We start from the raw sequence: 17,510 nt of genomic DNA, 5'->3' as shown, positions 1-17,510 counted from the left end.
CCCGGTGTTTTTAGATAGTTTTGACTCGGCTTGTCCCTATGATAGATAGTTGGCACTTGCTTAAGGGAAATAAGCCTTGTAGGTTAGGTGTAGAAGTGAGTTTTAGGTAGTTTAGGCGTAAAAATGGTGTTGGGATGTGATTTTTTGTCCCTTGGCTAACTTTTGGCTTGCTTGGTACCAACTTATTTAAACTTTGACATATGAATTCTTGATCTTTTAAAAAGAAAAATGATTGAAGTAACGATTCTTGTTTTGGCCTTTAGACTCAATTTTTGGCTCTTTCTTTCACTAATTAGTCTATTTAGCTTAAAAGTGACTTTTTGAGTTCACTTGTTTCAATTGGATTATGGAGACATTTTCTACTTAAGTTCCATGTGCCAAGTGTGGTGAGATCTTTGTGAGTTATTTTGCACTATATGTAATTTATAACTTGCCCAGAATGTGCTTCAAGGCGAAATCCTAGACTAACATGCTATGAAAAATGATGTTAGGCCTTCCGTGGACCGTTTTTGTGCCTTAAATTTCCTACCCTTGCATATTCTCCCTAGTCAACCCCTTTTGAGCCTTTAACCTTTTCTTTGGCAACAATGTTACAAGCTTTACCTTTTTGTTCTTTATTGATCTATCTTTTGGCATCCTACCTCCCTAAGTGCTTTGAAAGTTTAAACATAGGCTAAAAGCCTAAGTTTGGGGGTGATGGGTGGAAAAGTTGTGAAGTTTAGGGGTGATGGTTGGAAAAGTTGTGATGTGAAATTCGCTTAAAATGTGAAAGGGTTAAAAAAATAGATAAAGGGAGGGCAAAAAAATAGGGGAACCCTCCTTGGTATTTTGTTTTTTTAAAAAAAAAAAAAAGCAACAACAAAAAAGAATGAAGAAAAGGGAAGGAAGAATAAAGAATTGTCAATAAAGGGAAGATTAGGTGGTGAAATGAAAAGATGAAGAGAAGGTTGGAAAAGTTTTAAAGGAAGTATGCTTTCATTGTTGAAAATTGTAGTGCTTAGGGAGGTTTTGAGTTACTATTTCCAAATGTTGCCCCTACCTTAACCAAAAGCCTACACTACAACCCTTTAAGTCCTAATTGATTTCAAACCATGTGTGTCTACATTAGTGGAGAAATACATTAAGGGCAAGCCTATGGTTCTACGTATATGCATTTGAACATCTTTGTGAGAGAGAGAGTTAATTCTTTCCATTAGATATCCCATTTGTGTTTTAAATTATATTTTATGAGTTGGGATTCTCTCTTGGTTGTGAGGGCACATGAGAATTGAGTTGTGAATTTGTTCCATATTTCAATTGAGAGGAATGAACAAAAGAAAGTTGTTTTGTGATAATGAGGCAAATTTTTGAAGCTTTAGTGTCATGACTTGATTGCTACTTTGATTAACTTGGTGTTTAAGCACTTGAAATGAAATGAAATTTTTGAGAAGTTTTTGATGATTCATATGTCTAGGATTAATTGTTGTTACCAATCAAAGTCATGTTTTTGTGCTTAAAGTGGACCTTTTTGACTTGGTATAATATTGGTGTACTATTGAGTTTAGTCCTTTGAAGGGAATTGTAAGTTTTGATTTGCTTGAGGACAAGCAAAGGTTTAAGTTTGGGGGGTTTGACAAATTGGTATTTTACCAACTTATCTCTTTTTTAATTTTAGATTTTTGTTATGTTTGATTGAGAAAATAGTGCATCTAATGTTGTTTAATTCCATTTTACAGGTTTTATAGGAAGAAATCAAGTGAAAAATAAGTCAAAAGAAGCCAAATTGAAGAAAATGAAAAAAGTAGTTAAAAAAGCAAAAACGGGCCAGATCTGCAATTTTGAAATTTAGTGGTTGTTTTCATCATGTTTTGAGTTGGGAAATTTGGGAATTATAAAAATGAATCTTAGGGAAAAATATCTTTCATCTTTGGCAATTCATACAAGTCTTGGAGAGCTAGAGTTCTTACATGGACTTAGGGATTAAAGATTTGAAGACTTTGATGAGAAATTTCTTAATCCTTTACTCATTTCTTCAAGTCCTTGCTATGTATTGACTATTTAAGTGTGTAGTATTTCATTCCAATGCTTGAAACTTGATAGATGAAATCCAGGAATCACAAATGAATTCGCGAATTTCTTAGACTGGGCAGGAAAGGTTGATACTTTCGAGTGAAACAGTCAGATGAAATTATAGAAGAGATGAAAATTGTTGAAGAAGAAGTAAGTTGTATATTCAGTAATCAATCAACCAATGAATCCAATCAATACAAGTACATGGTTATATGTAATGAGAAAAGTAACTACTTAGCCTAATCAACTGTAGTATCCTAACAGAATTCTTGACAGCTAAATGTAACTAACTTGGTAACTAACTCTTTAACTAACTAGCCAACTCATCAGCTGATGTGGATATTACAATTAATCTCGATATTCCACTAATCTAATTATCATGTATCAGTACTCCCCTACTGAAAAGATCATTGACCTCAAGGATCAAAAGTTGGAAACCTGAACTTCAAAGTATTTGCAAACTCCCAACTGTCACAATCAGCAGAAAGACCTTCCCATTTAATCAAGTGTTGGGCTACAACTTTATTTCCTTTCTTTACCATCATCCTTTGCAACACAAATTCAGGATTAGAGTAGTAAGGACTAGCAATATCAGTCACATGAGGGTAGGAAATCTGATCAGGAATCTGATAAGACCTTTTGAGTAAGGAAACATGGACTGTAGGATGTATCTTCACAGCAGCAGGAAACAGTAGAGTATAAGCAACTGATCCTACCTTTTTTTCAATTTAGAAAGGACCATAATACTTAGCAGCTAGCTTGTGAAATGGTTGATTGGCAACTGTGACTTGTCTATAAGGTTGAGTCTTGAAGGAAACCTAATCTCCAACTTCAAAACTCCTCTCAAACCTATGAGAATCAGCCTGTTGCTTCATTCTAAGTTGAGCTCTTGCTAGGTGGTGTTTGAGTAGTTGTAGCTTCAATTCTCTACTCACCAAAGTACTGTCCACTTCAACTGAAGCATATTCACGAGAAAGATATGGGAGATGCAATGGAGAAGCAATACAATGGCATCAGTCATTTATGAGGTACAGGCATTATACTTTTCCTCCTACTTGGACTGAATATGTAATGGCATTAGTAGAGAGATTTGGGGTTGATTATGATGATCCAATGAAGGAAATCAAAAAATTAGGAAAACTAGTTTTGTCAAAGAATATCAGGCTATCTTTGAAAGCAATTGACTAGAGTGAACCTATATCAAGAAAATGCAATCAGCTGTTTTCTTAGTGGACTTAAGGATGAATTGAACCTTGCTGTGAAATTAACCCACCCTACCACATTGTCTCAATTATATAAAACCACTAGAATGTATGAAGCTTGTTTGAATGCCCAAGCTAAAGCTTACAAACACACTTTTATGGTGTCTCATAACATGAGTCCTGCATACAAGAAACCAAATGATCCCAGATTTCAAAACAAACCTATTTTGCCAACTCCTAATCCTGGTGGTTCAACAAATTATAGGGGAGTAAATAGGAAGACTTTAAGTTTAGAGGAGATGAATGAGAAGATATCTCAAGGATTGTGTTACTTCTCTACTGAGAAGTATACATCAGGACACAAATGCAAGAATTTAAAGCAGTTATATATGTTGGAGTATGAAGATTCAAATGAGGTTCCAATTCAAGAAATGGAAGAATGTGAGGATCCTGAAATGGATCTACCTAAAGTATTAGAACAAATGGAAATTTCTATACATGCATTGAATGGTTCTTTGGGTTACAGAACTCTTAGAGTCTCTGGTTACCATTCAAGGAAACCTTTGAGCATTTTGATTGATACTGGTAGTTCACACAATTTCATAGATCCTGAATTGGTAAGGAATTTAGGGTGTCCTACCCGGGCTACTATACCTCAAATGGTGGATGCATCTAATGGGAATATGATGAAGATGGATAGATTTTGCCAAATTACTTGGCTACTACAAGGAGCAGAATTCTGTACTGAGTTCCTTCTGTTATCATTGGGGTCATGTGGAGTAGTCTTAGGAGTACAATGGTTGCTGACTTTGGGGGACATAAAAATGAACTTCAACAACCTTACTGTGGAATTTTGGCATAAAGGAAGGAAGCATTTACTCAGAGGAGCAGAGAAACAAATATCATCTCCTGGTGCTGGCAAATTGGAGAAAATATCAAGTGATCATTCTCAGTTGTGTATGATTCAAGTAGTTCCTTCTATGAATGCTAAATTACTTGCATTAGAAACTAAAGACAAGATTGAGAAAGACCCCAGAATAGTAGGATTATTGAAAGAATTTGGGAGTTTGTTTGCTGAACCTACTATATTGCCACCATCTAGGGGAGTGTTTGATCATAAGATTGTTTTACAGTCTGGTACGGAGACTATTAACAAGAGACCTTATAGATATCCTTATGTTAAAAAGGATATCATTGAAGATCTTGTACAACAGATATTGGATCAAGGCATTGTCCAGCCTCGTAGCAGTCTATTTGCTTCACTTCTTGTACTGGTGGGGAAAAAAGATGGCACATGGAGGCTTTATGTGGACTATAAAGATCTTAATAAATATACTGTTAAGAACAAATTTCCTATACCAGTAGTGGAGGATCTTTTGGATGAACTTGGAGGTTCAAAAAATTTCTCAAAGATTGATTTAAGGGCAGGATATCACCAGTTGAGAATGGCTAAGGAATATATACCTAAGACAGCATTTAGAACACATTCTGGACATTTTGAATATCTAGTAATGCCTTTTGGATTATCTAATTCTCCTGCTACTTTTCAAGGCCTTATGAATTCTATTTTTCAGAAGTTCTTAAGGAAGTATGTGTTGGTTTTCTTTGATGATATACTCTTCTACAGTCAAACAGTTGAAGAGCACTTGTTACACCTCAAGGATATGTTTTTTGAGATGTAATAACATCAGTTATTGGCCAAGGAAAGCAAATTCTTGTTTGGAGTTGACAGTATTGAATATCTAGGCCATTTCATCACCAAAGATGGAGTCTCTACATGTCACGACCCAACCCGTCATGACTGGCACCTAACTAAATCCTAGTGGGCGAACCAACACACAAGTCACCTATTCATTCAAGTCCGACTTTATATTGACTAAGTCGGTCAGTTATTACTCGTTCAAGCATCAAATAAACAAAATAAGTCATGCCATAAAATACTGAAATAAGTGCGGAAGTTCTAACTATTACAAAATCCCCAAAATTCGAAAGTCATCGTACCAGGACTCTAATCTAAAACATGTCTAAGGAATGAAATTTGACTAATAAATATCCATAATGTCCAGAACGGGAAAAGACATCATAAGAGGAAGATCTTCGGGCGGCCTGGCATGGATAGAAGGTCACCCTAAATCTGTCAGCAACGTCCTCAACGCTAGATGTGAGGGCGGGTAGCAGTTTCTGTATCACAATCTGCACTCAAAAGAATGCAGCAAGGTAGTATCGGTACAAACACTATGTACCAGTAGATATCATAGGCCGACTAAGATTAGTATCATGCATATCTCATAAAATCAATAGAATAAACAAGCCAGCCAACAGACATGAATATCAATAAACCACAACAAGTCAACCCAGGACAATCACAATCAAATCACCAAGATATCAGGAATCACAATCAACGGAAGCCACAATGAAAATAAGTTTGCCACAATAACCACGCTCATTGTACACACATGCTAACTAATGTCATTGCTCAGTAGTCATGACCTGCAGGGGACCCATGGTGTCTATGTACCACTCGTTCCGGATTCACTCCTCGGACCCGAGCATAAACCTCCGCTCCAGAACGAACCTCGAAAGCGGGACATATCAACGTACCTCTAGTTTTTTTAAATAACCTCGGACTACGAGTCGATAATCTAGGTCACGTGTGTGCCTTTCCATACCTCTTTACAGGACAGTGTTTCATATTAGCTTCTCATCACAACACATCCACTGCAGATTTAACACACAGGAACAGTGGCACGAAGCCTACACAATCACTCAATCACATTCACATAGGAGCTTAGCACACAATATCATGCATGAACACTAGACATTCTTTCTCCTAAATAATTCACAAAATATACAATCAACTAACCAAAATCTAACTCAAGTAGACCGTAACCTACCTCAAACGTAGAGATGGAACAATGCAAGTCACTCCGCTATAGCTTTTCCCTTCCTCAAAGCCTCGGAACGCTCAAAGTCTAGAAATAGAAGGCTCAATGAGTCACGATTACTTTAGTCACAATTACCAATTTAAGATTACCCTTCCCTTTACCCCCATTCCAATGGGTGAATGATTTTCTAGGTGTAAAGCAACCTAACAAGGGCCTTAGTAATCATTAATCATCAAATTGTAACAATAGTATATCAACATTCCCACTACAAGCAGATTTCATGGTCAAGTTATCATTTTTATAGAACTCTAGGTCTCAATTCACTTAGTATATGGTTCTAAGGACTCAATTCATGATTAAGAGGAGTTAACCCAAGCCATTAGATGATAAATAAGTGATAACTACCATAATCCATCAAGTATAAAAGGTTTTTTAATTCTAGGGTTATTACTACCAATTCCACCATGGAAGACCCATAAAAAGGATGATAATTATGAAGATGATACGGAATGATAGAAAGGGATAGATGAGACTTACCTCTCAAGAGTTTTCTTGCCCTAGCTTGGAATTTCACCCAAGATGCTTGTGGGGAACTGTGTTGGTGTTTTATGAATAAAGAATGTGAGACTAAGTGTTTAAAATCGGGCTACTATTTTTCATCGACCGTTACAGCGGTCGTTTCATCGCTGCAGCGGTCCCGCTATAGCGGCCAAGTGACCGCTATAGCGGACCCAAGGGAATCCGCTCACCGCTATGGCGGTATCGCCGTAGCGGGAAATCTCCCGCCACAGCAGCCACCGAGAAAATGGCTGGCCGCTGGCAACGGTCTACCCACCGCTACAACGGTACCGCAGTAGCGGTACTCGCACCGCCACAGCGGTGCCATTTGGGCAGTGAGCTCGACTTTTTGTCCAGTTTTCCCCCTTTCACTCAACAGTTCATCCGAGGCCTCACAAACACAATCAAAACATGCACATTGAAATAAAAACATCATACGAATCCACCCATGGCCTCGGAACTCCCAACAGAGTTCTTATTTCCTACGTCACCCCCCGATGGACTCAATCAAAATTAAACATCAATCACAAGCACGTCAAGTTTCAGCTCTTAAGCTTACAAAATTGAGTTTCTACTGACTCGTTCTACCCTTGAAAAGGTTCTATTTGGTGGGGTGATCCTACATTTCCTATAACGACCTGAAAGGTCGTTACACTACAGATCCTCATAAAATTTTTGTTGTTCAAAATTGGCCATTGCCAAACACTATCAAGCAGTTGAGGGGGTTCATTGGTTTAGCTGGATACTACAGGAGATTTATACAAGGGTTTGGCATTATCAGTAAGCCCTTAACTGATCTTCTAAAGAAGGACAGTTTCAAATGGTCATCAGCTACTACTGATGGGACAGTTTCGAATGGTCATCAGCTGCTACTGATGCTTTTGAAGCACTGAAGATAGCCTTAACTAAGGCTCCTATTTTAGCCTTACTTGATGCTAGCAAAACTTTTGTAGTGGAGACTGATGCTGGTGGTTTTGGCATAGGAGCTGTCTTGATGCAACAAGGACACCCTATTGCATTTATAAGCAAAGCATTGTCACCCAGACATGCTTCCATGTCTATTTATGATAAAGAGTTGCTTGTTATGGTTCATGCAGTTTCTAAATGGTCTCAGTACTTACTAGGCCAAAGATTCATTGTCAGGACTGATATTAATGGAGCAAAAATTACACACCAATTCCCAGTTGATGTGGTTAACCAAGATTATGCCTTTTGATTATACAATTGAGTATAAGAAAGGATCTAAAAATATTGCAGTTGATGCACTTTCCAGGGTATCTGGTGCTGAACTGTTAACCTTGGTTATTACTGGTACTAGCTCTAAATTGCTTCAGGCTATAGAAGATAGCTGGACAACTGATCTAGATTTGAAGAGGTTGATTGAACACTTACAATCTGATCTAACTACTAGCTCTTAGTTCACTTGGCATCAACATAAACTTAGGAGGAAAGGCAGATTAGTTGTAGGCAATGTTGCACAACTAAGATATCATTTCATTATGGCATGCTACTCCACAAGGGGATCACTCTAGGGTTGATGCAACCTTGAAGAGGTTATTATCACTATTCTACTGGAAGGGATTGAGAGCTCATGTCAACACTTTTGTGCAGAAATGTGATGTGTGTCAGAAAAACAAGTCTGATCTAGCAGCCTATCCAGGTCTGTTACAACCCCTACCCATTCCTGAAGTTGTTTGGTCTCTAATCAGCATGGATTTTATTGATGGTTTACCCAAGTCACATGGATATGAGGTCATTTTAGTTGTTGTTGACAGACTGAGTAAATATGGCCATTTTATTCATCTTAAGCACCTTTATACAGCTCAGTAAGTAGCCAAAGCTTTTATGGATGTAATAGTCAGATTGCATAGGTTACCAGACAATATTACAAGTGATAGAGATGTTGTTTTTCTCAGCATATTTTGGCAAGAGTTTTTTTCTTTACAAGGTGTTCAGTTGAATATGTCTTCAGCTTATCATCCTCAAAGTGATGGTCAAACTAAAGTCCTTAATAGATGCTTAGAAACTTATCTCAGATGTTTTTGTGCTGAAGATGCTAAAGGATGGTATGATTGTCTCCCTATGGCTGAATACTAGTACAACACTTGCCACCACTCAGCCATTGATACTACACCTTATAAGGCCATATATGGTAGAGCCCCTCCTCTACATTTGCCTTATCTTCCTGGGGAGTTTGTTTCTTTAGAAGTGGATAACACTCTCATCAATAGAGAGATAAAGTTGCAATTGATGAGGCATCATTTGATGAGAGCACAATTAAGGATGAAACAGCAGGCTGATCATCACAAAAGCGACAAAAAATTTTCTGTTGGTGATTGGGTCTATTTTAAGGTTCAACCTTACAAGCAAGTTAGAATTTCAGATCAACCTCATCACAAACTTGCTTCTAAATTTTATAGCCCTTTTCAAATTGTTAAGAAGGTTGGCCCTGTGGTATACACATTACTTTTTCCTGAGTCTGTGAAAACCCATCCTACTGTCCATGTGTCACTTTTGAAAAAATGTTATGAGGTTCCTTCTCAGATTGCCTATCCTCCCACTACTGATGTTGCTAGTCCACATTGCCCAAAATCCTGAATCTATCTTGTAGAGAAGGATGGTGAAAAGAGGAAATAAAGCAGTTGCTCAAGCCTTGGTGAAATGAAAAGGATTATCAGCAGATGCTGCTACTTGGGAATATTTCAAAGTGCTTCAGACAAGCTTTCCTAATTTTGATCCTTGAGGTCAAGGATCTCTTTGAGGAGGGAGTACTGATAGCAGATTAATGGAAACACATTGAAAATGCCACATCAGCTGAAACAATTAGTTGATAGAGTCAATTAGTTAGTTACAGTTCAAATAGTTAGTTACACCTTTTGGCGAGAAAGTTTGTTAGAAGTTAGTTAGTAATAGAAGTGACTCCATTCACTTCCATTCTTTGTATTCAATATAAGATCTTATATTGCTTTCATTTACAGATATGAATATACACATTTAATCTTGAGTTCTTTCACAGATTCTCTATTCAATTCATTTCTCTTCTTCCATCAAATTAGGTTATCTCTTCGAACTTCTCTGTAAAGTTCCTAGAATAGCTAACGGAATCCTCGAACTTACATATAGTTCCTGCAATTCAGTATCAAAACGTGTTTATGGAAATATATGTTGTTAAAGTTTTGGATTGAAACTCTTGTTATGCTTATGTATTGAATGATTTTTATCTCTAATGAAGTGGGTTTTTGTTTCTTTAATTGATCTTGTTCTTTAATGTTTCTTAAGGGATTAGCTAACCCAAGGACTCACCCATTTACTTCGATTTGAGCTCGGAAGAGGAAATTGAAGTTGGGAAAGATTAATTAACAAGGATTTGGGGCTTTAACCCCATCTAATAATTTGAGTCAGGAATAGAAAAGTTAACTTGAGATTCAATTGGTAGTGCTTAATATCACACTCTAGAGCTTGGAAAAGTTTAGAGTGAAATTCATTGATTTGGTTGGAAGACTTTCAGTGAGATCTTAAAAACCATTATCTATTAACATAAACTCGCTCGTAGTTGTAAAATCGTAAAATATATTGGATCGTTACTTGAGAGTTCCTTGTATCCATCCTTGTGGCCATTGATCATTTTACTTGCTTTCTAGTTAGTTTTATCTTTGTTAGTCTTTAAATCAAAAATCAAATATTAAAAAAGTGTTTGGCTTAGCATAGTTAGTGGTAAATCCTTAACTTTCATAATCGCCTTTATATTGTTCTCTGTGGGATTCGACCCTGACTCATAGTTGGGTAAATTATATTGCATACGACCGTGTACATTTCTCTTTGAGGAGTGGATTTGGACGTTATCACATTCCAAGGATGGTTTATTCCTATGATGTTCTTCATCGCACAAAGATGTTGTGTGCAAGAGCTCTTCAAACCCCAATCTCCCAGAAGCATGACCTCCACACATCTACTGATTCCAATGTTGATGCAACTGAATTCCGAAGTGTTCTTGGCGCCTTACAGCACTTAACTTTAAACTGACCCGAAATTTTCCATATCATACATCTTCTATGTCAATTCATGAAGAATCCAGCTGAATCATTGGTCGGGTGCCAAGCGCATCCTGCGCTATATATCAGGGACTTCTCAGCTTGGGTTATGCATCATGGCCAAGTCGTCTCTTCATCTTGTGGGATTTCCCGATTCGGATTGGGCTGGGTGTCCCCTTACAAGGCGTTCTGCAACTGGTTTATGTGTCTTCCTAGGAGCTACCTGTGTCTCTTGGGCATCAAAGAAGCAACATACAGTAGCCAAGTCGAGTGCGGAGGCAGAATACCTATAATTGGCGTCATTCGCTGCAGAACTCAGATGGATTACATATATTTTGAAGGATATTGGTGTGTCCTTACCTCGCCCACCAGTGTTCTTCACGGATAACTTGACTGCATTACATCTCACGGTGAATCATGTGCTTCATGCTTGCATGGAATATGTTCAACATGATTCTCATTTTGTGCGAGAGAAGGTTGTTCAAGGAGCTATGATCACCAAGTTCATTCCCTCGTTGCACCAGCTTGCAGATATATTTACCAAGCCTTTGTCTAAGACAGTTTCGTACTTTACGAGCCAAGCTAGGAGTTTTGCCGCTGCCACACTCTAGCTTGAAGGGGATGTTAGACAACCACTTCACATGGACTTAGGTGTAACCTAGGACTCCTCTAAGCTATGTAAATATAATGTGTATATGTATCAGCCGCCTGTGACAGCCTTAGTATGTGATAAGCTTCTAAGAGATATGTGACAAGATATAGGTATGTTTGTGATATATACAATCACTAGGAGATAGAGATAAGATAGCTAAATATTAGCTAGAATGACTCTATTGGCAGTGTATATAAATACACTATTGCAGAACATATGGTCCATTGAATAAGAATTTAAGAGTTCAAACATCTCTGTTAATCTAGAATTTCTTCAGGGGAGCCTTCATTTTAGCTTGTGAGGCCCAGTGATAAAGGAGGATGGATTATTTGGCTTGAGCGCCCCCTGAGAAAAGAGACGTATATTTGGGGGAAGAGTCAATTTTGTTTTCTTAATATTTTATTTTTTGCAGATGATTTTGGATTGGGTTAGGTCGGGTCGGTTCTTTTTAAATGAATTTGTATTTATTAGATTAAAAATAATTAAAAAAAAGTAAAAAAAGTATTACCCATCGAAAGTTAAATTTTTCGGCATATGTGATTTTTGTGTTAGTGAGGATAAAATTTTGCGATTTTTGTATTAGAAAACATAATTACGTCACATTGATGGAAAATCTTATACGATATAATTAAATGTTAAGTTATAATGTAGTAGATTATATCGTATATGAAATTTATTCTCCGCTTGCTAATAAAAATAACAACACAACGTTAGAAATATCTTATACGATATAATCTACCACATTATAACTTAACATTAATTCCTTGGAATTTTTATGGTCATCACTAACAAAAAAGAAAAAGACATCGTTCTTGCCGTTTTTGGTACTTTCGGTAAATAAGAAAAAATTATTATGCAATACTATACACTACTCTCTTTCTGGTTAAATTTTGTGAAATACATTCCCTTAGATTTAATAGAGAATTCAATAGAGACTTATTTCAGTTTATTAACTTAACATATAATTAACTATTAATTATTTGTCACATAAATCCAACAATGAACTATAATGAAGAAAATTGTAGTATTATATTGTACCCAATATCTCAATCATGTAAAATAAGATTAAGAAAGTGCTAAGAGCATTTGCTTATCAGATTTTATTTTTAGGTCATAATTTGATAAATTTCTAGAGCAAACGAAAAATTGATTTACTTTTAAATTATTTACAAATTTCAATTTAAAAATAAAATAACATACAAACTTAACACTTTAGAAACAATGCAACATATTTATTTGAAAGTTAGAACTTTTGTAACTTAATGATTTGTATTATAAAAAAAAATGAGTATGCGCACAATAGTAAATATTGAAATGACATAAATATTGAAATGACAAGTAGATAGTTTAATATTTCAAGATCAAGTATACCAAGCTATGTGATTACTTGCCCTAATCACAACCAAATTTGTGATTACAATGACAGATTATTATATCAGTTGCATTAGGATAAACTTTTAATTTGTGGTCGATTCTAAGAATATAAAATATAAGAGACAATGACAAATAGTTAATGACATTAAATTATGATAATAAGTTCGTAAAATGGTAAAGCTAAACTTAGAGAAAATGAAAGAGTTAGATTGAATCTACAAAACACTAAGATATGTATGCAGATATTTCTTTAAAAAAAATTATTACATTCTTAATTAGTTTTTACTTTTTTGAAGAATTTTTTTTTTATTACATCCGGAGAGGGAGGGAATAAGGGAAAGAAATGCTACAACACTAATATAACGTGACTAATGGTATTTGAACTCTTGATTTCAATAGAGCGTGGAGCTCACCAATTAAGCTGGCATTCAACCCATTAGTACAACTCAGGTTACATCCCCTTTTTGTTCTTTTGGAGGATAAAGCTTCATTCTTTACTATGGGTGAGCTAAAAATTGCAATGTCTACTTTCCTATATTTACTACTGTTTGTTTGCAAAACACAGTAAAAGCTAGTGTAGACATAACAGAGATAAAAGGGATGTGGACAGGCAGAGGGAAAAGAAGGCCATTGTCCACTTGTAAACCCACTTCTACGGTGTGGACGTAATTGTTCAAAACGAGGGGTTGGATTTTTACAATTTTATATTCTTTGTACAAGTGGTTTGGGTGATTATTCAGTTCAATCCTCGCCACTACCTTGTTGGGATGACTAATGATACTTACAACAATACATGTTGATGTACTCAAAGTACACTAGCGACATTTTTCGTGCAGATTTTGATCCCTGCACTAGTGGAGTTCGAGAGGGGATTAGGAGTTGGTCGGAGATTCAGTGATGAGTTGCTTGGTCTAGTTCATAGCACTGTTAACTCCCTTCCCTATCTTATAATGTAAAGGCAAAAGTGTAAAGTCATAATAATGCGTAAAGACTAAAATATCCCCGAGAACTAGTGATACTAGTGATACAGCCTTCTAGCGCCCAAAAAAAAAAATATCCTTAGTGATACAGGTCATGAGCGACTAATATTGAATAGATATCACTATCTTAGAAAATAAGTACTCTGAACGGAGAGAACAATAATATTTGTTTCGAATTTATTCATGTCTTTTTATAATTAAATTAGAATCTTCTGCTATCGGATTCGCTTAGCAGGCTGAAACTTAAAGGGGGCTTGTGTATTAAAAAAAAAAAAAGGGTTTGACAGGCACACAGTAAGAGAAATGGAATTGTCATAAAAAATTTAGAAGGTAGGGTCCACAGGTGTTAAAGAAAATCCAAGGAACCAAAAGGGCACGACAATAGGAACAGAAGATAGCCCTACATGCATAGGAATTAGGAAAGCTGAAGTACTCCCTAGGACCCCATTTATATGAGTTATTTGATTTGGCACGTAATTTTAAAAAAAAAAAAAAAAAAATTATATTTTAAAATGAGCAATAAATATTTATGTAGTTATAAGTAAAATAGGTATTTTTAAATTTAAATTATTACAAAATATAAAAATGTGTCATTCTTTTTTAGATTAACTAAAAATAAAAGAGTGTCATATAAATTGGACGGAAGGAGTATAACTTGTCGGTGGACACATAGGTCAAAAACAAGATATAGAGCCTGTTTGGATGGGCTTATGCCTATAAGCTGAAGCTAAAAAAAAATAAGTTGGGTAGTCTAACTTTTTTTTTGGCTTATAAGTTATTTTCAGCTTATAAGTTGCTTTAGATAAGCTAAGTCAAATGGGCTCAATTATTTTTTTGAGGTTATTTTAAGCACAAAATGACTTTAAGTTGGTCAGTCAAACACTCAAAAAAATTGAAAACAACTTATAAGCAACTTATAAGTCAATCCAAACAGGCTCATAGGCTGTTTTTTTTGTCCAGTAATAACAAAGTACACGTACAAAGCAGTTAAATACAATACCCTTAGGCACGAAAATCAGACAATATCGGAAGGTACCCTTGAGAGCTAGAAACAGACATATTGACGAACGGCAGTCCGCTTCTAGCCTCTTATTATTTATTAATTAATAGTAGGAAAAAATAGAAAATATTAATTATTAATTGGCTGGAAACCTTTCTAGAATTGTGTAACTATATGTATTTATTTTTCTGGCGGAGCCAAGATTTTCACTGCACATGAAGAAGCCAAAGGAGGTTAACATCTACTATATATACACATAAAACATAATTCAGATCATGTATAAATAGTGTGATTTTCTTTGCGGAAGGGGGCTCGGATCAACCCTCAGCTCATTAAAAAAAAAAAAAAAAAAAAAACGTACTTGGCTCCGCCCCTAGACTTTCTCACACTATATAAGGAGTAGCAGCAGAAACAGTTGGGCATTTGCGAAAGAAGTTGAGTAAAAATATTTTAGCTTCGATCATAAAAATAGAGGATGGGATTAAGTGGTCAGCTAGAATTTGAGGTGGAAATTAAGACTCCAGGAAGCGTTTTCCTCGAAATATATGGCAGTAACAAAGAACATCTCCCTAAAATATGCTCACATATTGTCCCAAGAATTGACTTGCTTGAAGGAGAGTGGGGACAAGCTGGATGCGTTATCATGGTATATTACTCCATTGGTAAAGTAACTAATCTTTGGTCAACTACCCTTCAATATGCTTAGAGGAAATAAATGTTTTTGATGCATTAATTCTGAGCACTGATTTGTTTTTATTAAGATTAATATGTTCGAATATTATATACATCTAATATTACGATGTATATTAAGATTTAGATATCTGAATCTGAATACAAATCTGATGTTAAATTGTTGTACTCACTTTGTACCAATTTATGTGATATAGTTCAAATTCGAGAGTCGAACTTGTTTATTTTGATCGTAAATTCAGACATACAATCTTTAAGTTTTTTCAAAATAATTTACATATTTAGAAACTATATAAAAAATACTATAAGTCACTATAATTAACAATTTAAAATATTTAAAGGGCTTACGAATTGAATAAGTTGCAGTCAAAGATTTTTTCGTTTGACTCTCAAAGTTCGAACTGTATCACATAAATTGGGACAACAGCAGTTGATAGTTGTGGTGGATGATAGTGAAAGCTAATGGTGGTGATGAATGACGATAGTGATTGGTGATATATAATAGTGATTGTTGTTATTGATTGGTAGTTGATATGGTAATGGTAGTTGGTGGTGATGATGGTGGTGGTTGTAGACGTACTATAGGTGGTGGTACGTAGTTGATAATAATGTGCGGTAACGGATGATATATAGTTGATAATGGTGGTCAGTAAAATTGGTGAACTGCCATCTTTGTAGAGTTCTTTAAATAAACATCTTAATAATATTAAGACTTTGTTACAAATCTATTCAAGTCTGTTAAGTGATTAGAATATAAAAAACATTTAATAGTTAAGATCTGAATAATTAAGATTCAGACAAAAAAAAAACAAACGAACTTAATGATTAGTATGTGAATGATTAAGATAAATAACTTTGCAAGCAAATGAGGCTCGAGTATATTTTGTTTTTATGTTTGATGTAGAGGGAAAGGAGATGACTTCAAAGGAGTTGGTGGAAGAAGTAGATGAGAAAAACAAGTCAATTACATACAATCTACTTGAAGGAGATCTAATGAAGTTGTACAAGACTCTTAGATTTACCTTCCAAATTATAACAACGAATGACGCTGAATTTGTCAAGACAAAGATCGAGTATGAGAAGGTGAGTGAGGATGCTCCATATCCAGATATGTTGAAGGACTTTGTTACTGCAGTCACCCAAACCATTGACGCATATTATAGCCAAGTTTCAAACCACTGAAGGCTCGGCTACTTTCGTGGAAAAACAAAATGCACTATGTATTTTTTCTTCTTCTTACCAACTTTTTATCGGTTTAATTTGCTTGTTTGTTGAGGAAATGTGCATGCTTGGATGTGCTTTTCTTTTAGTATTTCAAAGTAAATTATCTTTTTATAGTTAAAGTTAGTCCTGTGTCATGCGTGTACTCTATTTTTTTTTTTAATCCAAAGAGAATGTGTGCTTGCCACCTGATAACTCTCTGAATCCAACATTTTACCTGTCATGTTTAAGATCATAAGGTTCAAAATGTATTTTGAGCCTCTGGCTCCTCTCTATTTCCCCAAGTTTTTATTTGAACGGGAAACAAAAAGTTTTTGCACGGATTGCCTTTCAAACGCTTAGACCTTTAATTGTCCCCCGTATGTATATGTGGTGTTTAATTTTTTCCCCTGCTGCTCATTTAATGAAAATATCCTGACCTGCTACGCGTGACATAAGTTCTGTAGGAGTTAAGTTATGCGGTATAAGTTGTGTAGTTTTTTCTAACTTTGTTGTAGTGTTCAAAAATTAGAGTCATGCTTTCTGGAGCATATGTTTTTTATCCTTTCTGAATTGAATAACGTGTCTTTTTTTGGAGTTTGAAGTGTTTTGGCCATATTTATGTTGAATTTTGAAAGTTTATCCGTGTCCGACATAACTTGTAAAATATTAATACGAAAATATAAACTTATGGGGCGCAAAAAATGTTGAAGGGTAAAAATTAAAGAATGGCCAAGTTTGTGGGACAAAAATTAAAGACCACCCCATAATAAGAGCATTTGTGTGAATGTCATAGTTAAGAATTAAAGGTTAAGATTTAATTACCCAAAGTAAGATCCTAATCGTGGTGAATAATGTATTTCATATATTTGCTCCCAAAAATTTTGCC

The 17,510-nt window shown here is 35.5% G+C and overlaps 1 protein-coding gene across 1 annotated transcript; it reads left to right on the top strand.

The window, feature by feature from the left end:
* The first annotated feature begins 15,206 nt into the window (after positions 1-15,206).
* LOC132613823 (kirola-like) lies at positions 15,207-16,603 on the top strand. Its single transcript, XM_060328090.1, has 3 exons — positions 15,207-15,393; positions 15,950-16,012; positions 16,326-16,603. The coding sequence occupies exons 1-3, from the start codon at positions 15,207-15,209 to the stop codon at positions 16,601-16,603; spliced, it is 528 nt and encodes a 175-aa protein (XP_060184073.1).
* Positions 16,604-17,510: the final 907 nt, after the last annotated feature.

Source organism: Lycium barbarum, chromosome 1 (assembly GCF_019175385.1).
Source record: "Lycium barbarum isolate Lr01 chromosome 1, ASM1917538v2, whole genome shotgun sequence".
NCBI lineage: Eukaryota > Viridiplantae > Streptophyta > Magnoliopsida > Solanales > Solanaceae > Lycium > Lycium barbarum.
The sequence above is the reverse complement of the archived record's forward strand: the minus strand, read 5'-3'. Positions and strand labels throughout refer to the sequence as shown.